Source organism: Gobio gobio, assembly GCF_949357685.1.
Source record: "Gobio gobio genome assembly, chromosome: 3".
Taxonomy (NCBI): Eukaryota; Metazoa; Chordata; class Actinopteri; order Cypriniformes; family Gobionidae; genus Gobio; species Gobio gobio.
In genome coordinates, this window is record NC_137099.1 from 65,337,445 (window position 1) to 65,361,675 (window position 24,231).

General features: G+C 43.3%; 1 protein-coding gene across 1 annotated transcript; it reads left to right on the forward strand.

Annotated features, from left to right (window-relative positions):
* Positions 1-267: 267 nt before the first annotated feature.
* LOC307124388 (nuclear factor 7, brain-like) lies at positions 268-24,231 on the forward strand. Its single transcript, XM_079813551.1, has 6 exons — positions 268-836; positions 984-1,079; positions 6,849-7,070; positions 8,786-8,808; positions 8,928-9,046; positions 22,966-24,231. Exons 1-6 carry the CDS (start codon positions 453-455, stop codon positions 23,628-23,630), a joined length of 1,509 nt encoding a protein of 502 aa, XP_079669677.1. The 5' UTR covers positions 268-452; the 3' UTR covers positions 23,631-24,231.

A 24,231-nucleotide genomic window follows, 5' to 3' on the forward strand; every position in this document is an offset into this window, starting at 1 on the left:
ATATATTTTTTTTACTTAATTAATTAATTAATTCAAGTAACCATATTTATAACAACTAGACTCTTTTATAACATTAAATAGAACATTTTGTTTGAACCTCAAGTAAATTACATGTTATTTTGTAATGAGTGACAAACCCACAATTATATATATATATATATATATATATATATATATATATATATATTTATGTAGGCCTAATGTTACTTTACACTTTGCCAACATTTTTTGTTGAATCTTTTGCATGAGATTTGAATCTGAGGATCATCAGTGCGCATGTTGTACAGGTAATAACAAACGCTTTAGTGAGTGTTTTTGGCCATCTTCCAATCAGATTTTGCCATGTCATTTCCTCATTTAACAGAGAGGCTGTAAAAACATTAGGAAGTGTTTTGTTTGTGCCACGTCTCTCGGTCAGATTTGTTCTCAGTGAAAGTGTTCTCTCTCTCTAAATGGCGCTTGAGGATGAGCTGTCCTGTCCCGTGTGCACTGAGCTCTTCAGAGATCCAGTGTTACTGAGCTGTGGTCACAGTTTCTGCCGTCAGTGCATCAATGATCACTGGACCTCGAGCGGATCCAGAAGATGTTCCGTCTGTCAACAGGTCTCACCGCAGCCACCGGTGTCCAATCTGAGCCTGAGAAACACCTGTGAGTCTTACCTGAGAGAGCAAAACACGAGGACAGAGAGAGATGGAGGACATGTTTGTGAGATCCACGGGGAGAAGCTTGAGCTGTTCTGTCAAACGGATGGAAAGGCTTTATGTTCAACATGTAAGAAACAAACGCACGGATGGCACGAAACACAGCCACTGCAACAGGCTGTACGACAGCGGAAGGTAAGACATTTTGTGTGATGCTTCATAGCAGTTATTTATTTCATTATGTTCTTATTAAATGCTTATGTATGACAGCCCATTTCAATGCAAATTACAAATAGTTTTAAAGAAATGTGTATATGAATATTTGTGGCCTTGTCTTTGAAGTGGAAGCTGAAAGCCAGTCTTCGTTCAGCCGAGAAGAGCTTGGTCTCATTACAGAATGGTACAGCACAACATAACAAAATCTCCAAGCACATTCAGGTGAGGCTCATGTTTGGGATGAAAAAAGAAATTCAGAAAATTCCAAAATTCCACAGATGTTTCAGGTTCTGAGGACTGGTTTTAAGAAGCTCAGAAGCTCCTATTGTGAACTAACAGAGGTTTAGATTTTGATGATTTACTGAAAAGAATAGTTTGTCTTGAAGTCACCATAATGGTGATCAGTGTTTGCTTTAGTTGTGCAGTTTGACAACTTTTTAAAATTAGTTTTCACATCAGTGTAGAACTAGCTTGCGTTGAAGTGATTGACAGCGGCAGTGATTATAAAGGGAACACTCTTTGTTTGCTATCTGTCCACAATTTGAAAAAAGTGTGCTAAGTATTCACACTGCAAAGTTGTAGGAATGACTAACTTCTTTAAATGCAGAATTGAATCCAAAATTATATTGATTGATTAACAGCATTGGACAGGACAAAAAATTCTCAAGTCAAAATAGATGTGTGCATTACATGTAAATGCAAACTCATATACCCCTTTTCCACCAAGGCAGTGCTAGAGCTAGATCGGAGCCAGAGCCTAGTTTCAAATCGGTTCTTTGTGTTTCCACACACAAAGCCCCAGCTCCGAGCCAGGAAAAGTGGTTCTTAAGTAGCACCAAAACATTGCTGGGCTAGAACAGGGCTAGAAGTAAGAACCGATTACGTCAGGCGCTGGGGGCGGGGTCAACAAGACCAACACAAACTTGAGATCCGCCATTGTTGAAATAGCAGCTAATGGAGCTAACAGCTGCTGCTCGTTTGTAATCTCCGTCTATACAAATTACGGCGAACTCCATGAATGCTTTGGATTCGCTGTGTTTTCGTTGTGTTTTGATGCCGATGTAGGATCGTAAAGCCATGTGAATGAATAGTAACGCAACGTTTGCATTGTTGATGGAAGGCTTGTTCACAGCGTTGCTGTGCAGAGACCGATCGCCATATGATAACGAGTCCAGCGAGAGCATTTAACTCCTTATGCTTTTGATTCACTCATGCGTTTTGTTTATATCATACGTGGATCGGTCTGCGCAGTGACGATGCGTCTCGAACAAGCCTGGTGTGTGTGTGTGTGTGTGTGTTTCCCGCTGCCCAGGGTTGCCAGGTTTTCACAACAAACCCGCCCAATTGCTACTCAAAACAAGCCCAATCGCGTTCCAGGGGGGGATTCCCCAGTAAAAATCACATTTGGGGGTAAAATATGTGTTTTTTGGCATGGTTGCCTACTAAAATTCGCAATATGGGGCTAAATATCTCATAATTGGGGTCGCTTCATCCCGCGGACATGAAAAAACAGCCCGAGGCAAAACCACATACTTGGCAACATTGCCGCTGCCTCGCTAGCGTTGCTGAGCGAGATGAGACGTAAACAGTGACGTAAAACATGGCTCTGTTGTGGCTCTCAGCCCGTGGAAAAGCAAACCGGTTCTTAGAAGGCTCCTTAGTCGAACCAACTATGAACTGGGACTAGCTCTGGCTCTGAATTAGCTCTAGCACTGCCTTGGTGGAAAAGGAGTAATAGACCACATGTTATATTACGGGTTATGGGTTTATTCATCGGCTTTGTTTTTGACTAATATTTCTATTTTCAAATAGTTAACAAAACCTTAAAATAATTCATTGATGGTAACGAGAACATTTGCCATATATAATAAGAGCTCATTAAAAACTGATTTTATAGTTAAGTCATGGCAGTAAACTATGGAAGTTGTAAAAAAGGTAATTGCAACTTTTTATCTCACAACTCTAAAATATTTATCTTCAAATTGCGAGTTTACATAATTGTGATATAATTGTTATAAAGTCAGAATTGCGTGACATATAAACAAGCAATTCTTACTTCTTTTCTGAGATATAAACTTGCAATTGCGAGTTATAAAGTCCAATTCTGCTGTAAAAAACACTAAGAAAAAAGAATAAGTCAGAATATCGAGATTAAAAAGTCTCAATTACCTTTTTTATTTTTTTTATTCTATGGTCGAAACAAGCTTCCATAGTCATAATGTATGATTAAGAGCTCATATTAAAAACTGTTTTATAATTAAGCCATGGCAATAAACTGTACGCCTTTTAAAGACTTAGAGAGCGATATTTGGCATGATCCTTGTCTTCCGTAGTCCAATTGAAAATGTCCTGGAAAATGATCGCTGAAAAAGCATGGGAACTCTGACTGATGTCATCCAGGATCAAATTTGTATATATGCAATCATTTTGTATTATTAATTAAATGACGAGAGATTTCAGTCAGGACCACTTAACCTCCTGAGACCCGAGAGTTTGCCTGGGGTGCATTTTATAATTGTTCTTGCTATTTGGGATATGCAGGACCTAATAAGTACAAAAAAGTACAGCTTTTTTTCTAACTAGCTGCCTCAATCTTTCCAGCCTGTCTGGAATAGCCCCTATTGGCCGGTGTGAAATGCTTCAAAGCAGTTTCGCTCACTTTGCAAGCACGGATGCACATTGCATGTCATGCATCGCACACAGGATTTCCCAGTGCAGCCTTGTGCTCTGCAACGCATGGGGTTTTTCAAGGCCACCATCTCCGGGAGATGAGCAGCACTGGAACGGACTGAGATATGGGGGATTGGAGCAACCCAAGATTTTTTGCCTGGTGGTGGAAGGTGTCCGTTCTCATTCTCTTCTTCTGTGACATGAGCACCTTCATGAAGAACATCACACTTGCTGAGGAATACCTGAGCCACTCCCATGCGAAACTCAAGAAACTTCATGATAGATTTCCTTGGGGTGCCATTTTCCTGGTTATCTCTGCGATGCAGCAGCCAGCTGTTGGCAAGGGTAAGATTAATGAAATGCATCAGCATGCGAATTGTTCACTTCTTCGTCCGCACAGACATTCGGTAGTAGCTCATCATTCTATCTGACATGTCTACACCTCCCATCTTTGAGATGTACTCGTGCACGATGCTTGGTCCTGTCACAGTCACATACTTTTTCCCTTCTTGGACCACCGCTGGCAAGTATCTTCTGGCTGCTCTGAGTGAACAGTGGAGAGCATCACAACTGGCTTGTTGTCGTACCACTTGACCACGCATAGTTTTCCATCTGCCATGGTTACTGTGGAGACGGCACCTCTCCCTTGGTGTTTCAGGTTTTTGTCATTGGGTAACTTGTTCATTGCTTGTTTGACTCAGCCCTTCATCACTGTACCAGTAAGATAAATATCATCCTTCAGCATATGGTCAACTGCTTTTATGGTGGTAAAGAAGCGATCACAATACACTTGTGTGCCAGCAGTGAGGGGTTCGGAAAGACATTTGATGACTAGTGTTCCTAGACCCAATCCATCTGAGTCCTGAACCTTCAAAGCCAGGGTTTTTGAACCTTGATAGACTTCAAAGTCTAGCACGAGCGCATCCACAGATGCCTGCACAAAGTTCTTCATTCCCACTGGATTTTGCTTTAGTGGCACGTATTGTCGGAATGGACAGGCCCCTGTAAACGGGATCATCTCCATCATGAAACTGGACCAAATTTGGTCTAAATCAGTGGTCGGGAACCTATGGCTCGCGAGCCACACCTGGCTCTTTGACAAAAATAATGTGGCTCAGGTCTCTCACCCTTTACCAACAAATGATCGATAAAAGAAATTAGACACATCAACAGAGATCCACTCTCTGCAGAAAAAAGCAGCCAATTACAATTCCCTTGTTGTACAGCCTACCGAAGTTAATGAAACGTATGATAATAACTAATATTCAAGTTGTGCCGTGCGCGTTCAGTGCTGTTCACGAGTGTCACGAGTCGCGACAGCAATCAAAACCCACTTACGTTTCTGTGGTAACAGCTTCTGCTCTGGGATTCAAGCAGCTGTGGCTTGTTTAAGGTAACCGAAAACCATTTTTAGAACAGCAGCGAAAATGTAAAAGTAGGCTATACAAACTTGAATATATCCTTTTATTGAAACTGGTGGTCTGCTGTGGAAAAAGACATTTCGAAACATTTCACACGTGGGTACTTTCGCTTTTGCCGCAGAGACCCTTGTGATAAATAAATGTGTATTTATGATAATCCACGCAGATTTCAGTTGACGAAAATTAATGATAAACGCGCGATAAGTCGCGAAAGACAACTGAATTACTGACAGGATGCTGTGCACGCGCTCCGAGCGCAACACGGAAAAGCACAGCTTTGTCCTCGGCTGCACGTCAAATTAATAGGCTACAGAAATATATCAAAATGCCAAGTCGAGTATTCACGTAAACATAGTAGATGTTCACACACACAAAGAGGATGTATAACTCAACCTCACAAAGCCCTGCACAATTAATTCCATATTGCAACTTATTTATTGTTCGCTGCATATGTGTTTGTTTTTAGTTATGGACCTAATAATTACTATTGTTGAAATTTTATTGGGGAAAAAAGCATGTTTTTTAATAATAATTTAATATTATTTTTTACTGTGGCTCTTTTGGAAAAATGCATTAACCAAAAATGGAAAAAGGGCTCTTTGGTCAAAAAAGGTTCCCGACCCCTGGTCTAAATGGAGCAGACCTCCAGCGTTCTCCACGTCCAGCATTCCTTGGTTCTGGTCTGGGCTCTCCATGTCTCTGATCTTCCTCATCCAGCTCATCATTCTCAATATGCTGTTGTTTACGTCCACGTCTGTGCAACTGTGCAGGATCATTATCTTCCCCATCTGAGAGGTCCTCCACCTCAGAGTTGTTTGCAATTGCCATGAGCAATTGTTCTGCTCTTGACAATGAAAGTTTTGCTGAGAAACTATCCAGCTGAGGTTTGAGTAGGACTATCTGCTGATATCCGATATTTACTAGAATGATTTACCATGATTTACTCTGCTCACACACACACACACACACACACACACACACACACACACACACACACACACACAAATGTTGTTGTTTTTTCAATGCTAATGCGATCCATCTAAATATTACTATGTTAAGCTAACCACATGGTAGAAAAAATAACGTTATATAGTCCCAATGTTTTTTTCGGGAACTGGGGTTGAAGGTTTTTGCTGATATTTCAGCCATTTTGTTCTCACTGACAGTAGTGTAATGTTGTGATATCACCACAAGATGGTGTGGGCAGTGTCCCTAAATGTGGCCAACAGGTCTAAGATTTACAAAATTGACTATCATTGTGTCAAGAGGCAAAAATGTAATGTCCTCATATGAGGTCGCAGGGTCTCAGGTCAAAAACACCATAGACAAACTTTGTTAACTTTTAATTGGCATATTTTGCAAACGTTGCATTTGGCGACATGGCTCTGTTCTAAATTCCCCATCCTTTCATGAGCTCCAAATGAAAGCCAGGACTGGGAACAGCAGCAGCTTCTGGGGACAACCTCCCATTTTTAAACTGGGAGGGCAGTGTAAATCCCCCATTGAGAAAAGAGCATGCATCAATGACAACAGAATGACATTGATTAAGTTAAACACAATTTAAGGAGGAGCTGGGGAGGAGGTGGGTTGCAAAGCAGCGTGCAGTGGAAGCAGCCAAGCAGGCACATTGAACTGAAGCTATGGTTAAGGCACCCTGTTTGAGAGTTGCCAATTGTGTGCATAGGAATCGGATCAGCTGATATGGGCGGGTTTGCATTTTTTTTTCAGTCAACTGATATCAGCTGATAGCGGATCTTGACTATGTGGCCTTCCTGAACTAACGCAGAATGCTTGATTTTGGGGTGGAATATCATTTAAGGACTTATGTTGTTGAGATGTTTAATTATTATTATTATTTGTGTAGATGATTAACAAATTTTACATATAATATCCCCCCCAGTCTCAATCTCAGTTGACAGAGAGGAGTATCAGGATGGAGTTTGAGAAACTCCATCAGTTCCTCCGAAAAGAGGAGGAGAGAAGGATATCAGCTCTAAATGAAGAAGAGAAACAAAAGGGAGAAGAGATGGAAAGGAGAATACAAGAAGGAATACTCTCTCTCTGTGACAAAGTCAAAGATGTGGAAGAACGAATTGAGGACGATGACATCACATTCCTGAAGGTTGGTGCACAACACACACACACACACACACACACACAATTAACTAAATTAACTAATTTAAGTTTTTTTAAAAGACAAAAAAATATTAAAATGACTGCATGCGGTTACACTAACAAAGTACTTTTAAAGGTCAGATCAGCTAGAAATGGTGACAATAACTTTTACATACTTGTAACATTTTTATATTAATATTTTCTAGCAAGAATATGTAATGCTCTTAAAAATAAAGCTCTTGACAATGGTGGTTTTGCAGCGATGCTTTTGAAGAACCATTTTTGGTTCACAAGAGAACCTTCCAGTGATCAGTTCTTAAAATAACCATTTTTTAATGAGTGTGAAGAACATTTGGTAACGCTTTAGATTACAGGCCAGAACGTACTACGTGAGTTAAATTAATTTAATTTCAATGTTTTCATTTCAAATACTAAATTCCTGACATAAAGAAACCCTTGACTTCTCCTCCTCCTCTTGTTCCTCTTCTTCTTTTTCATTATTTCCACTGATGGATATTAAGGAGGAATCCAATGTCTTTTGTTTTTCTGTATTATGTATTAAAAGAAACTACAGTACACCCAGAAATGCTCTCATAATGTATTCATCTTTTACCCTCATGTCATCCAAGATGTATACTACTTTCCGTCTTCAGATGAAGTCAGTGTGGTTTTTTAATAGGAGAGATGTAGGCCTAGTCCACACGTTCACGGGTATTTTTATAACAGGAGTTTTTCCTCCTCCGTTTTAAAAAACAATCGCGTCCACACAAGCACGGTTTTAAAAAAATCTCCGTCCACATAAAAACGCAAAACCGCGCTATGATTGGCTGCTTGATTTCCACATGGGTCCCATCCACGGCACCGATGTGCTGAGGGATGCCACGGGCTCAGTGAAACCCTTCTGCAAGTTTACTTTGGACTCAGTGACGGGTAACTATATATACACCGGGGCAGGGCTCAAGTGGACTGAAGCTTCACACACTTGCCTTACTATGTTGTATTATTGTATTCTGGCGCCTCTGTTCTGCAATACAATGAGATAACTGCGCATGTATCTGTATATATGTAATAAGCGCTGTTAGCAGAGTTATTAAAAGTTACGTCCGCCATTGCATAGACTCCACTCATGTATTAACAAAAGCGATAAAGGCGCACATTTCGACTTAACAAGCCGAAATCTCCGGTTTCACCGTCTACACGACAACACTGTAACCGGAGTTTCTAAAAAACTTCACCCTGGCCGGAGTTTTCAAAAAAGTCCGGTTTCAGTAACCGGATACTGCGTTTGCGTGTGGACGAACAGCCAAACCGCGTTGAAAAAGCTGCGGTTTTGAAAATACCCGTGTTTGTGTGGACAGAGCCTTAAAGTCTTTTCAGTTGATTTCATCTAAGGCTGTGGCTGAAGTCAGTTGTAGTCCTTGTGTTTCTCTTTCCTTCAGTGATTCTGCTCATTACCATCAGGTGTCTTCAATAATCAAACGATTATCACTCAATTAATCACTTAAGTATCTTATTAACTCTAACACTGCTTCAGTGTTACTTTAACACCTGCTGGTGGTTCCCATATGAACACAGTTAATTAAATTCAACACTTTGGAATTTACTGTAACTCCATTAAGTAAGCAAGGGTCAGCACAGCAAAACACAACACATCAGTATTGCTGAAAGTTGATTATTGTAATAACTGGGACTAATTTATTCTCTTTCTATGCATTTTCTCAGAATTATGGCCACACCCTAAACAGGTATTTATTTTTATTTTTTTAATGAGCTTTAAGTAAAATTCAAAACTGATTCTCTCTCTCTCTGTGTGTGTGTGTGTGTGTGTGTGTGTGTGTGTGTGTGTGTGTGTGTGTGTGTTTAGGGCTGAAAACGGACTTTCAGATGCAGAACTGAGTTCAGAAACTGTTATTGATGTTCCCAGACATCTGGGAAACTTGAAGTACCAAGTGTGGGAGAAGATGAAGGACGTCTGCCCTTACTGTGAGTCCTTGATTATTCCTGCAATAACCAAGATTTAAATCTTTGAAAAGCAATATTAAATGTGTTATGAGTTTGTTACAACACAGGAAAATGTGTTATTAACCACCCAGCCAAATTCGTAGAGTTAATAAAATAAATTGATCAAAATCTTGAAAAACAAGCAGTATTCTTTACTGTCAAGTGCTAGGGAAGTGTTTGTTGTAGGCGAACTTAGCCACTTAGCTGAAACCACACCCACTCACAGAAAACTTGCACTCATTGGTGGGCACATACTACTGACGATGGCACCAGATTGGTGGGATGGGAGGATGAAGGTCTGGGGGGGAAGATAGTCGGTCTGGCCCCATCAACCGTGTTGTGGGATGGGAGGATGAAGGCCTGGGGGGAAGATAGTCGGTCTGGCCCCATCACCAGTGTCATGGGACGGGAGGATGAGGGCCTGGGGGAAGATAGTCAGACTGGCCCAATCACCATTGTCGTGGGATGGGAGGATGAAGGCCTGGGGGGAGATAGTCGGTCTGACCCCATCCCCAGTTATCGGTGGGATGGGTGGATGAAGGCCTGGGGGGAGATAGTTGGTCCGGCCCCATCACCAGTTGTTGGTGGGACGGGAGGATGAAGGCCTGGGGGGAGATAGTTGGTCCGGCCCCATCACCAGTTGTTGGTGGGACGGGAGGATGAAGGCCTGGGGGGAGATAGTTGGTCCGGCCCCATCACCAGTTGTCAGTGGGACGGGAGGATAAAGGCCGGGGTGGAAGATAGTTGTGGTGGTGTTCCTCAGCTGGATTGGCAGGACGGGAGGATGAAGGCCTTGGGGGGAGATAGTGGGTCCAGTCCCATCCCCAGTTGTCGGTGGGACAGGAGGATGAAGGACTGGTGGGAGATAGTCGGTCCGGCCCCATAACCAGTTGTCAGTGGGACGGGAGGATGAGGGCCAGGGCAGAAGATAGTTGTGGTGGTGTTCCTCAGCTTGATTGGCGGGACGGGTAGATGAAGGCCTTGGGGGGAGATAGTCGGTCCAGCCCCATCCCCAGTTGTCGGTGGGACAGGAGGATGAAGGTCTGGGGGGGAGATAGTCGGTCTGGCCCCATCACCAGTGTTGTGGGATGGGAGGATGAAGGCCTGGGGGGAAGATAGTCAGTCTGGCCCCATCATCATTTTCGTGGGATGGGAGGATGAAGGCCCGGGGGTAGTCAGTCTGGCCCCATCACCATTGTTGTGGGACGGGAGGATGAAGGGCTGGGGGTGAGATAGTCGGTCCGGCCCCATAACCAATGTCATGGGACGGGAGGATGAAGGCCTGGGGGGAAGATAGTCGGTCTGGCCCCATTACCAGTGTTATGGGATGGGAGGATGAAGGTCTGGGGGGGAAGATAGTCGGTCTGGCCCCATCACCAGTGTCGTGGGATGGGAGGATGAAGGTCTGGGGGGGAAGATAGTCGGTCTGGCCCCATCACCAGTGTCGTGAGATGGGAGGATGAAGGCCTGGGGGGGAAGATAATCAGTCTGGCCCCATAACCATTGTTGTGGGACGGGAGGATGAAGGGCTGGGGGGGGGGGATAGTCGGTCCAGCCCCATCACCAGTTGTCAGTGGGACGGGAGGATGAGGGCCGGGGCGGAAGATAGACGGTCCGGCCCCATTACCAATATCATGGGACGGGAAGATAAAGGCCTGGGGGGAAGATAGTCGGTCTGGCCCCATTACCAGTGTTGTGGGATGGGAGGATGAAGGTCTGGGGGGAAGATAGTTGGTCTGGCCCCATCACCAGTGTCGTGGGATGGGAGGATGAAGGTCTGGGGGGAAGTTAGTCAGTCTGGCCCCATCACCAGTTGTCGGTGGGACGGGAAGAATAAGGCAGGGGTCGGAAGATAGTTGTGGTGGTGATCCTCAGCTCTCCATCAAGGTGGCTCTTTGCAAAACTAATCCACCTCTGCTTGATTTAATTTGATGTTTTTAGGAAATTAAAATGAGACCGAGCTGATTTGTTAAATTATCGCAACCAGTTAATATGCATTTATGTGATGAAGACATAGCTAGTTAGCAAACTGTAGGGTGTAGTTACTGACGCTAATGACAGGCGGGTGAACCACTGATGCCAACACTGTAAAAACGAACAAGCTCATTCAACTTAAAATTATTTGTAACCTGGCTGCCTTGAAATTTTGTGTTAAGCTAGCTAAGAAACTTAAGTTGTTTGCACATTTATTGGAGTTCCTTAAACATAAAATTAATCGTTGGGATAACAAAGATGAAGCTGACAAAATAGTCTGAGCAACTTTAATTTAAAAGTTTAATGAAAAAGTTTATTAGTTACTCCAACAAGACATTAAAAGTTAAATAAACTTAAATCCCAGTTGAGGCAACATACAATGAGTTACACCAACAAACTTTTTCTGCCATCTTAAGTTGTTTAAACTAAGTATCTTGTTGAGTCAATTTATAATTAATAGTTGTGCCAACAATGTAAAAATTGGCTTAACTACGCATTTTGTTGAATCAACTCATTTTTTTAAGGCAGCCAGGTTACTTTTTCAAGAATAGTTAGTTGTAGTTGGAATGTTAAGTTCATGCAACAGACTGAACTGCGTAATTTGCCCACACAACTCAAGTTTCTGTTTTCTAATACTACTACATAAAAATGAATCATTGACATAGAAGACTTTGCAGAATAATAGCAGAATGCTATTTTACTTTTTTATTTTCATTTAAAAATCGACAAAATAGCTACAAAATTACATTTCATATTCACATTTCTCTTGTTGTGAAATATAAAAGCCTAAAGTGCTGTAGTTAAATTGCATTTTTTTTAACTGCTGAAAATTGCCATTTCATAACGTTACATGAACATTTACCTAAAAAAAGTATGCAAATGAGCTTCAGTATACAAAAGAACTGTAAATATAGAAATAAAAAAATCTTCCTTAACGTAAAACAGCTTACTGCCTTAAAGGGATAGTTCACCCAAAAATGAAAATGTAATGGGTTTTTTTTTCTGCTTACCCTAACGCCATTCAAGACGTAGGTGTCTTTGTTTCTTTAGGAGAACACAAATTAAGATTTTTAACTCCAACCGTTGCAGTATCCAGTTGTATAATGCAGTATCCAGTTGTATAATGCATGTCAATGGTGTCAGTAGAGAATAAGAGCTATGAGAGTAAAAAACACATAGACATACGAATCCATATTAAACCCTGCGACTCGTGATGACACATTGATATCTTAAGACACGAAACCATCGGTTCCTGTGAGAAACCGAACTGTATTTGTTATTATTTTACCTCTGACCAGACGAATGTCATCAGGTCTCCAGACCGCCATTACTTCCAGCGAATAAGGTCAAAATACTGCCGTGATCATAGATATATATATATATAGATACCTCATTAGTGCCTGCGTGGAGCGGTCGAATGAAGAATCTATGTATATATATCTATGATCACGCAGTATTTTGACCTTATTCGCTGGAAGTAATGGTGCTCTTCAGACCAGACCAGACATTCATCTCATCAGAGGTAAAATAATAGCATAAATACTGCTCGGTGTTTTGTGTCTTAAAGGGTTAGTTCACCCAAAAATGAAAATTCTGTCATTAATTACTCACCCTCATGTCGTTGGACACCCGTAAGACCTCCGTTCATATTCGGAACACAAATTAAGATATTTTAGTTGAAAGCTGATGGCTGAGAAAGGCTTCAGATAGGCCTCCATTGACATTCAGTACATTGACACTTCCAAGATCCATGAAAGGCACTTAAAACGTCGTTACAAAGTCTATCTCACCACAGTGGCTCTACAATAATCATACAATGCGACGACAATAGTTTTTGTGCGCAAAAAAAAATCAAAATAACACCTTTATCCAACTTGTTCTCGACTTCCGTGTGTGCCTCCACAACGCATGCGCGAGAATATGACGTAGCGCCGGGGTTCGGGAATCCATGAAATACACACTTAAGCCCCATTTTGAGCACTACGCCGAGACCTAAAGCACGATCAATGTAGAATCCAACAGCTTAGACACGCGCGTCTTCCTCTGCTCGTAAACAAATCGCTTCTGGGTCATATGTCCGAACGCCGGATCTGCGTCATATTCTCGCGCATGCGTCGTGGAGGCATACACGGAAGTCGAGAACAAGTTGGATAAAGGTGTTATTTTGATTTTTTTTTGCGCACAAAAACTATTGTCGTCGCATCGTAAGATTATTGTAGAGCCACTGTGGTGAGATAGACTTTGTAACGACATTTTAAGTGCCTTTCATGGATCTTGGAAGTGTCAATGTACTGAATGCCAATGGAGGCCTGATTGAAGCCTTTCTCAGCCATCAGCTTTCAACAAAAATATCTTCATTTGTGTTCCGAATATGAACGGAGGACTTACGGGTGTCCAACGACATGAGGGTGAGTAATTAATGACAGAATTTTCATTTTTGGGTGAACTAACCCTTTAAGACATGTGTCGTCACAAGTCGCAGGGTTTAATATGGATTCGTATGTCTATGTGTTTTACTCTCATAGTTGTCATACTCTAAACAGGCCCCAGTGACATGCATTATACAACTGGATACTGCAACGGTTGGTGTTAAAAAAAAAAATCTTCATTTGTGTTCTACTGAAGAAACAAACACACCTACATCTTGGATGGCCTGGGGGTAAGCAGAAAAACGTCTAAGGTTACGTATGTAACCTCTGTTCCCTGAGAACAGGGAACGAGCGCTGCGTCTAGCTGACGCTATGGGGAATGCCCTCGGCGTGACTGTTGTCTGAAGCTACTATCGAATCACGGCAAAGTCTTTGACCGACGTCAGCCCATGACGTCATCAACGTGCGACCCGGAAGTATAAAAGGGCGCCGTGCCAACACATACACATCTTCTCGTCTGAAGGGACTGTATGGCAGATAGGCCCTGAAGCATGGCAACGCGACGCAGCGCTCGTTCCCTGTTCTCAGGGAACAGAGGTTACATACGTAACCTTAGACGTTCCCTTTCGAAAGGGAACTCTCGCTGCGTCTAGCTGACGCTATGGGGAACGATATACCAACGCCGCCATGCTGAGGGGAGTGTCTGCCCATTGGCAGTGACAACTGTCAACACAAGTAATTCATAGAAAAACCTGAGCGATTCCCCCTCAGGTCCTGGGCTGACAGTGACAGTGTCATAGCCCAAGCTATACAACTAAACGGAACCCTAACGCACTGCGTGGAGTTCCATCTAGACAGCTCGAAGGCCCGGGACCACTACTTCCAAAGAAGGGGTCCCTTCAAGGGAATGTGGCTAGGGGACCCGAAGGAACCCCAGCCAGTCACTACTCGGGAAAAGTTCTCCCGAGTGCCACCAGGGAGGCCTGACCTGGTGCCCTAAGTGTTATGGACACTTCGGTTTAGCCAACCCTGTCTGTTCAAACAGAGCCTCTGGATGGTGCCCAAGGGGCGTCCAAGCTAAGGGACTGAAACACAGGCAGTCTTACTTAGCCCGGAACTCAGAGACGGGTTATCCAAGAGAGCAACACTCAGCGTAGTGCTTTTCAACCCTTGCTATCGAGGGGAGTCTGCCTGCTCAAATCAAGGATCTACCAGGTGCTTGTGTTTCAAAGCAGTAGGGAGGCCGAAAGGGCCTTAATGACTGATCTAACAGGGAGGCCTCATGAGAGGCCTACGACCGTCTGACCAGGCTCAGGCGGCTGAGCACTCATAGACGACCCTCATTGAGGGGAGCAGCTGAGCCTGCCTGGCGAGTAACCTCCAGCTGTAGGCCCAACTACCACAATTTCTCACAGAGAACTGGTAATCAAAGTGCCTAGCTCAGGAACTTCAACTTCAAGGAGGCCCTGTGGGCCTACTACTTGATAGCGGGTATTCCAGGGAGGCCTATAGAGGCCTACTACCTAACCGCAAGCCATGCTGGAAACCCAAGCATCCAGGCTCGGGACTCCGTCCTCAGGGAGGCCTTAGTGAGGCCTACTACCTGACAGCAATACCGCCTGCTGAGGTTACCCTTGTTTTCTCAAGGAGGCCTATGGAGGCCTACTACTTGACAGTCAAGCTACGCAGGCTAGTCGGGCATCCTGTTTAAGGAACCCGTCCTCAAGGGAGGCCTATTTAAGGCCTACTACCTGATAACCAGCCTTTAGGGAGGCCTGGAGAGGCCTACTACCTGATTGCAATACGTGCTAAATGACTGGGTCCCAGGAACACCTCAGGGAGGCCTGATGGGGCCTACTACCTCGTTCGAGTGACCACCATCTGGGACTCGACAGTCAAGCTACGCAGGCTTTTCGAGCATCCTGATTAAGGAACTCGCCCTCAAGGGAGGCCTATTAAGGCCTACTACCTGATAAGCAGCCTTCAGGGAGGCCTGGAGAGGCCTACTACCTGTTTGCAATACGTGCTAACTGTTTCAAATGACTGGGTCCCAGGAACACATTAGGGAGGCCTGATGGGGCCTACTACCTTGTTCGAGTGACCACAATCTGGGAGCTCACCCTCCGGGAGGGATTATTGAGGCCTACTACCCGACAGTCAAGCTACGCAGGCTTTTCGAGCATCCTGATTAAGGAACTCGCCCTCAAGGGAGGCCTATTAAGGCCTACTACCTGATAACCAGCCTTTAGGGAGGCCCGGAGAGGCCTGCTACCTGTTTGCAATGCGTGCTAACTGTATCAGATGACTGGATGCCAGGAACACCTTAGGGAGGCCTGATGGGGCCTACTACCTTGTTCGAGTGACCACAATCGGGGAGCTCACCCTCCGGGAGGCCTATTGAGGCCTACTACCCGACAGTCAAGCTACGCAGGCTTTTCGAGCATCCTGATTAAGGAACTCGCCCTCAAGGGAGGCCTATTAAGGCCTACTACCTGATAACCAGCCTTTAGGGAGGCCTGGAGAGGCCTGCTACCTGTTTGCAATGCGTGCTAACTGTATCAAATGACTGGATCCCAGGAACGCCTTAGGGAGGCCTGATGGGGCCTACTACCTCGTTCGAGTGACCACAACCTGGGAGCTCACCCTCAGGGAGGCCTATTGAGGCCTACTAGTCAACAGTCAAGCTACGCAGGCTATCCGAGCATCCTGATTAAGGAACTCGCTCTCAAGGGAGGCCTATTGAGGCCTACTACCAGATAATCAGCCTTTAGGGAGGCCTGGAGAGGCCTGCTACCTGTTTGCAATTCGTGCTTAACTGTTTTAGATGACTGGATCCCAGGAACACCTTAGGGAGGCCTGATGGGGCCTACTACCTTAGAATTTAACAGCAGGTCTTCAGGGAGGCCTGATGAGGCCTACAACCTGCCTCTGGGAGTGTCACCCTCAGAAAGGCCTAGTAAGGTCTTAGAGTTAACAGCAGGCCTTCAGGGAGGCCTGATGAGGCCTACAACCTGCCTCTGGTAGTGATCACAACCTGAGAGCTCACCCTCAGGGAGGCCTAATAAGGCCTTACAACTAACAGCGGGCCTTCAGGGAGGCCTGATGAGGCCTACAACCTGATAGCCGCCAGGCTAGCTGTCCCGATGCGCACATCGGTACATACCTCCAGTGAGGCCTGGTTGAGGCCTTCCAACTGAAAACGCGCCTTGTTCAAGAGGCCTACTGAGGCCTACAATTGACAGCCGACCTTCAGGAGAGCGTATTTGCCCCTTTTTAACCTGATAGCCAGCTAGGCTAGCAGTACCTTGATGCCTCAGCATTGGCACCTGCCTTACTAGAGCCTCCGATCTAAGTGGTACATATTACCAACGGTGGCGGTGCCTCAGCAACGCGCCTCCTTCATCCACATCCCAACTGACGCCTCAGCGTTCAGTCGTTGATGAATACCCAACTCTATACAGGAAACCTGGGGTCTGTAAGAAATACATATTTTTAGTGTAATACACAAAAATGACCACTCTCACCTGCGGCATGCTGAGCGAAGACTCATTGTGCGGTTCTCACCACCATGTTCTACCGCCCTTGAATGCCTGAAAGGGGCGTTCTCACTGAGCAGGTCCGGGCGGGCCGTCAGAACATAGTTCTACTCATCATGGGCCCGCCTCAGGCCTGATGTAAGAAGTGCCTGGGTAAAAAATCATTAAAAGACATTAAAAAGGAAAAAGGAGAGGGCTAGGATGTAACCGCCCTCAAGGGAAGTGATCCATCACCAACGCCGAGAGCGTTGGTCCTGGATCACCTCCCTTAGATCCTTTTTCCCCCCGGGAATCCCGTCTCCTCTGTGCCCTGCTCCTCCACGGAGGGGGGGGGGGCACGAGAGGAGATGCTAGCCCTCTGGTCCTGCCTACGGTCCTCAGACCATGAAGGACCAGGTCCCGCCTGCCTGGGTGGGGGCGCGGATCTCAGCGGTATGCATGTCTTAAATGCCGCTGAATGCGCCTTCGCCTCCCTGAACTTTCCAACCCCCGCCTCAACGGAGGTGCCGAAAAGTTCAGTCGGCGAAACCGGCGAATCGAGGAGAAAGCCTTTCTCTTTCTCCCCGATATCAGCCAGGCTCAGCCACAGATGCCTCTCCGTGACCACCATAGCCGCCATAGAGCGGCCGATGGCAGCAGCAGTCTGCTTGGTGGCCCGGAGAGCAAGATCTGTGGTGCGGCGCAGCTCAGCAACCGCCTCAGGGGACAGCCCGGCCCCCTGGTCGAGATCCTCCAGCAGGTCCGCCTGGTACGCCTGAAACACCGCCATGGTGTGAAAAGCAGCACCAGCCTGACCCGCTGCCGTGTATGCCCCTGCCATTAAAGCACAGTTTGAGCTCTCAGTGTTGATGCCCACGAAACGCGAGAAAAGTCCACAAACTTTCCCCGCCAGTCGGTAGCCTCAACACATATCCATATTCCCCTATCCCCTCGACATCAGCGAAGTTAAACGCTGATGCTGATGAATATTGGGTCGAATATGGATTCTTCCATGCCCTCTCGATCTCAGTAAGAAGATCAAGAAGGAATGGAAGGCTCATATGAGCTGATGGTTTATGGCCAAGGAGAAAACGATCGTGCAATCTACCACGAGCGATCTCTCCTCTAACGCGCCAACATGGCAGCCGCAGCCTGCCCGCAGTACGTTCCATAACATTCATCAGCTCAGCATACACGGTCAGGGTGGCTGAGAGGATTCATACCACTCTCACCAGCCATCCCTAAGAGCACTTGCTGTTTAGTCTCGTTAACCGCCAGATCGTCGCGACGATCGGCGAGCTGCATCTGAGAACCCATGATGTATGCCAACGCTCAGCCTCAGCTTGAGCGGGACAGCATCATCCAGTCCCAGATGCCAAACTTTCTTCCCTCAGGAAAAAAGCCAGACTAGAGTGGAGCGATCTCAGATTGAAAACCGCTCACACTCACACACAAACAACTTCAAATGAACTTGACTGTGCATGCTCTTGATCCCAGGCAGTAAATACACACTCGTGTGTATTAATAATTGAATTTGTTTTACCTTAACTCGTATAGCAGTTCAAACAGACAGTCCCTGAAGACGAGAAAGATGTGTATGTGTTGGCACGGCGCCCTTTTATACTTCCGGGTCGCACGTTGATGACGTCATGGGCTGACGTCGGTCAAAGACTTTGCCGTGATTCGATAGTAGCTTCAGACAACAGTCACGCCGAGGGCGTTCCCCATAGCGTCAGCTAGACGCAGCGAGAGTTCCCTTTCGAAAGGGAACCTCATTTTCATTTTTGGGTGAACAATCCCTTTAAAAGAGATGTAGTTAAATTGAAATGTTTTGATAACAGTAAGCAGCTGGAAATTGATATTACATAACATGTACATTTACATTTATCTTAAATATGCAATATGCAAACTAGTTATAGTAGATAAAAGAATTGTAAATATAGAAATATAAAATTTCAGAAGATTTTAGAAATATAAAAATAGAAATATAGAACAGCTTACTGCCTTAAGTGCTTTAGTTAAATTGCAGATGAACAAAACAGTGTCATTCTACTAACATTTTTAGAACATCTGCAATTAAACTTTTTTTTTTCTGTAACTTGCCCTACACTTTGCTTTGAAGCAGCTTGTTGCGGAGTCCATGAATCTTTGCAGAACAGCTGCCACTGCCGACGCCCATGAAAACTTTCTGGACCATCTCAAATGTGTACCTTAGTCCCTTGGGATAGTCTATATTAAGGCAGTACAAAAGACCAACGAGAGTAGAAAAGGCATCTGACACATCTCCTAGATCACGTATGACGATGCTCGCTTCCAGCACAACCGCAATATCGACTATCTCCTTTGCCAGTAGTGCTTGGCTGCTTCTGCCTTCCTCAGTCGAGAAGATGAGAAGACCAACATCAACTTCTTTTATTGCCTCTTGTTCGGAACCTGTAGTCTAAAGAACATAATGAAGTATTTAGTAATTAAATTATGACATGGGGGTGAGTAAATTATCAGCAAAAGTTTATTTAAAAGTCAACTAATCCTTTAATGTTATGAAGTGACGAGAATACTTTGTGGGCAAAAAAACCCAAAACTTTCAGTAATTTCTTATTCCGATTTTATCAAAATATCTTAATTTGTGTTCTGAAGATGAGCGAAGGTCTTACAGGTTTACAAACAGTAAAGATTTGTATTTGAAATCATGGTCCTTGGTGATTCATATCATTCAAAACAATGGCTACTGTCATATTAGGTATTAGTTTTGTTTTATCTGTATGCGTTTTTTTTTTTTACTCTGAAGTGACGGTAGCTGGTATCACCTAGGACCACTGTTCAAAAAATACCTACTTCTTTGATGACCTGTAGCTGAGTAAGTTAATAGCAAATTTACTAAAACCTTTAAAGGGTTAGTTCACCCAATGAAAATTTCTGTCATTAATGACTTACCCTCATGTCGTTCGACACCCGTAAGACATCTTCTTAGAACCAGTTTCTACTTCCAGAAGTTCATCTTCTGAACACAAATGAAGATATTTTAGTGTAAATCCGATTGCTCAGAAAGGCCTCCATTGGCACAATGCACATTACACGCTCAAGACCCATAAAAGGTACTAAAGACGTCGTTACAAAGTCCATCTCACTACAGTGGTTCTACAATAACTTTATGAAGCGATGATAATTAGTTTCTGTGCGCAAAACAACCCCCTACATAACGACTTGTATAGTGACGTTTCATGTTTTAACAAATGGTTTTTAAGAGCAACTTGTGTCTTAAAGGAGCACAAACAGTCATTGTAGATGCAAGGTAAGGGGCAAGATCTATTATAGTGTCCGTGTTTTAGCTTGTAATGCCTTATAATGCTGCGTTGATTGGCAGAAGAAAATGTGCAGAACTTGCAGATCCAGTTCATGTGACTTACAAGACAGGTTGCTCCGTAGTACTCAGTACAGCCACCAACTCTGAAGAAAAATAAAATCAAAGTCAGTCTGACATCTCCATACTTTTGAGTTTGTACATTACAGCTGGAGGTGTAATATTGTAGAAATGTGTAATATTGATTTTTAAAACAGTTCAACATACAAAACATTAATGTGTACCTTGAATGCAATGCAAGTCGCTTTGGATAAAATGCGCCTGCCAAATGCATAAATGTAAATGTAACATTATTATGTTAGATGCATGTGATCATGTGTTGGAGATTAAGATTTGGGAATTAAGTGGTAACGTTTAAAAGTAACATTTTTAATTAAGGTCCGTTCACACAGAACTTGTTTTTCAGGTTTGAAAGAGGCGCCCTGCACGGGACATTCTAAAACGTTTAACGTGAAAAACGCTTAACGTGGCTTAATGTACAGTGTTATTAAAAAGACCAAACTCAGGAAATATAATAATAATGAAGTATACTATGTGCAAAAAATCGGAAGAGACCGGAATATGAACGCAGCGCATTTAATTACACGTTAAGCGTTTTCCTCCCATAGAAACCCATTATAAAAAAACGCTTAACGTGTAATTGAATGTGTTGTGTTCATATTCCGGGCTCATCTGATTTATTGCACATAGTATGCTTCATTATTCGCGTTTAGAAAATAGCAGTGTGCTCAGTTTTTGAAGGGTGCGTCTCAATCAGTTCCCTGGTTCAGTAGTCAGGGCACTGATCAGGACATAAGTCAGTGGGCTGATCCCTGATCAGTGCCCTGACTACTGAACTAGGGAGCTGATTGAGGCAGCCTTAATGTCTCTAGGCAACCGCTGTCCTGTCAGTCTAATCAAGGTAACGGTCACCACAACGCAAGACCCGCCTTTCCATTCATTTCATTGGAACTTCAGCACTCAGAGCGCTCCTTCTAGCGCGAAGCTCTAGGCGCGCAAAAGCAGCGCGCATAACGCTCTCTGCAAACCGACATCTATTCAAAAAAGGCTCTCGCTGCAAAAACGCGTTCTGTGTGTTCTGCCCCTATGGTTCTGCCTCGGCGCTCGTCGATATCAAAAATGACTGAGATGGCCAATCAAATCAAAGCAGGCGGGGTTTTCGTTCTCTTGTCTCGTGCAGCCTTCACACAGACAAGCACTTAAATATATCACTTAATGCCATGATGGGGACTCTATTCTTTCCGGTGAAATCACTAAACAAAATGCCCACAAACGTGTCCATGCTCTTAATATACATTCATTGAACATCTTTGATTTTAATGAAGAAAAAAAATTTGAGGGCGGATTAAAACCTTCAACCTTTGACACTCTGAGCACTACCACAATACCACTAGACCACTACGGAATTCATGTTAAAAGCGATCTTTGCATTTATTCACTTACAGGAAGAATCCCGAGACGAGACTAATGATATATCTGACGCAAACTACACGTTATTTGCAAATAGTCCGAAAATTATTATTCCCAAATAGAATTAGAGGTAGAATTTAGTTTCTAAATTAGCTTTATTTTTTAGCTTTATAAAAATAAGACATAGTTGCATAAGACATTTGTATTCCATACAATATAGGTTATGGTCATTTCATGGCTTTCTGAGGTAAATTTAACATTTTGTGACTGTTTACAAGCTGTTTTAATGATATCCAAGGGTTGAAACAGTGCTTACACGAGACATTATTCTACATTCAATCCTACGACATTAATTCGTTGCCCCGTGATTCAATTGTGGTCACAAATTAAAAATGAATTCCCTCCTTTTAGGAAAATAGCGGCCGCATTGTTTGTTAACTCGTTTTTAATTATAAATGAGGGAACGAATTACAATGCAGCCACAATTTAATAAAATGAGAATATAATAAGTTAAGTGAATTAATTCTTAATTTGTTAATTTGTTGACACAATTTAATTATAACGAGGAACGAATTCGTAAAACGAGTTATACATCCGTGGTCATGTGTAAAACACTGTGACATGCAGACAAAAATATATTTATTGTGGCCACCAACAACCCTGTGTAATATTTATCTAGTTTACACTCAGTTTAACAAGCATTTTCATAAAATAAGAAAGTTAGAAGCTCTTACCTCAGCAACTCTTGATTCAAAATGGCAGTTTCTGGCGCATGCTGTGGAGGGCTCATAGGAGAGATCAGCGGGGTTTCCCGACGTATTTATGCAGGGGCCGCTCAAACAACTTAGAAATCTATGTTGCATGAACTACTCTGATTAAACGGAGTAGTTGGGCACTGCTAAACTTAATATTTTAAGTATACTCAACATTTTAGTTGAACTGACTTATGAAAATTAGTTGAGGTAGCAAAAGCCTCAAATCCTTTTTTACAGTGAATGTGCTCTAGTTATGATAGTGTTAGGGGAGGGGACAGGCTACGTGGCTCCAGTGCGTCATTGAGCCATGATTTCAGGTCCGCCCAAAAAATCCTGAACACAGAAATGGTGAAAAACGGTTTAATGGTCTAACTCCCCAATTCAGTGCTACATGGTTCACAGTCTTTGTAACATCTTTTCAGCAATACATTTCTAAAATCTATAATGTGTTTAGAAACAAATCTCTGAATTGCCTTTGCACTTTAACGATGTAAATGGCTTTCCCTGTTCTTTACAGATCCAGTGATCCTGAACCCAAACACATCTGTACTAGACTTCTCTGTGTCAGAAGATCTGACGTCTGTGACCTCATGTTTCCAGGACAGTCCTAACCCTCTTCCTCTGAGCAGGAACCGTATGGTGTTGGGAACTGTGGGATACTATGATGGCAAACACACCTGGGATATTGAGGTGGGAAAAAGTCGGCACTGGAGCCTTGGAGTGTGTCTTGGATGGAAGATACCTATTACCCAACCTTTGACCCCTGAAAACGGCTTTTGGGGTATCAGACGTGATGGAGACTCATTCAGATTAATAAATCATGGGATGTCAAAGTTAAAGATGAGGGGAAATCTTGAGGTAGTCAGAGTAAAGCTTGAACCCAGTTGTGATGATAAAAGGATGGGTCAATGGCACGTGAGGTTTTTTGATGCTAGGAATGATAAATTCATTGCAAGCTTTGATAAAGTGCCAAGATCAAAAGTCTTTCCCTTTGTGATCCCAGAAGATCAGTCCGCCGTGCTGAGTATCGTTCCAGCTGACATTATTCTGACTGTTGATCAGAAACTGTTGTTTTTTGATAGACATTCAACAGTTATCCTTATTTGTACGATGTTTTTTATGGTTGCGTTCTTAAGTGTGGTTTGGGGGATTGAAAGATGCAGCAGATGTGCATCTGGGTAAAAGTACATCATATGACGAGCTGTTCAGGGATTATCTATTGTTGTGATTGAGTCAATAGAGACTTCAGTGACTCAAAGGTGAGCAACTATAAAAAAAAAACTCTGGGCTCTTCAGATACAAATACTGTTAAAATATACAAAACAAAATATTGCACAAAGAACTGATTTTTCAAATAAACACTATAGTTTACCACATATACACTATCATTGGGGTTGGTAAGACATTTAATGCTTTTGAAAGAAATCTCTTTTGCTCTTTTGAGTAAAAATTGTAAAACTGTATTTTATTCCTGTGATCAAAGCTGAATTTATCATCATGACTCCAGTCTTCAGTGTCACATGATCCTTCACAAATCATTCTCATATGATGATTTGATGCTCAACAAACATTTATGATTATTATCAATGTTGAAGACAGTTGTGCTGCTTCATATTTTATGGAAACTGTCATACATGTTATGTCTACGGATTCTTTGACGAACAGAAAGTTCAAAACAACAGCATTGATTTGAAATAGAAATCTTGTGTAATTTTATAGTCACTTTTGATCAATTCAATGTGTCCTCACTTAATAAAACAATACTGACAAGAAGTGTATTTAT

What these genes read in the sequence shown, in the direction of transcription:
- LOC307124388 (XM_079813551.1), top strand. Translation starts at nt 453, where the DNA reads ATGGCGCTTGAGGATGAGCTGTCCTGTCCCGTGTGCACTGAGCTCTTC. An exon ending in AGGCTGTACGACAGCGGAAG is followed by an intron (nt 837 to 983) that starts GTAAGACATTTT and finishes TTGTCTTTGAAG; the next exon opens with TGGAAGCTGAAAGCCAGTCT. An exon ending in AAATCTCCAAGCACATTCAG is followed by an intron (nt 1,080 to 6,848) that starts GTGAGGCTCATG and finishes TATCCCCCCCAG; the next exon opens with TCTCAATCTCAGTTGACAGA.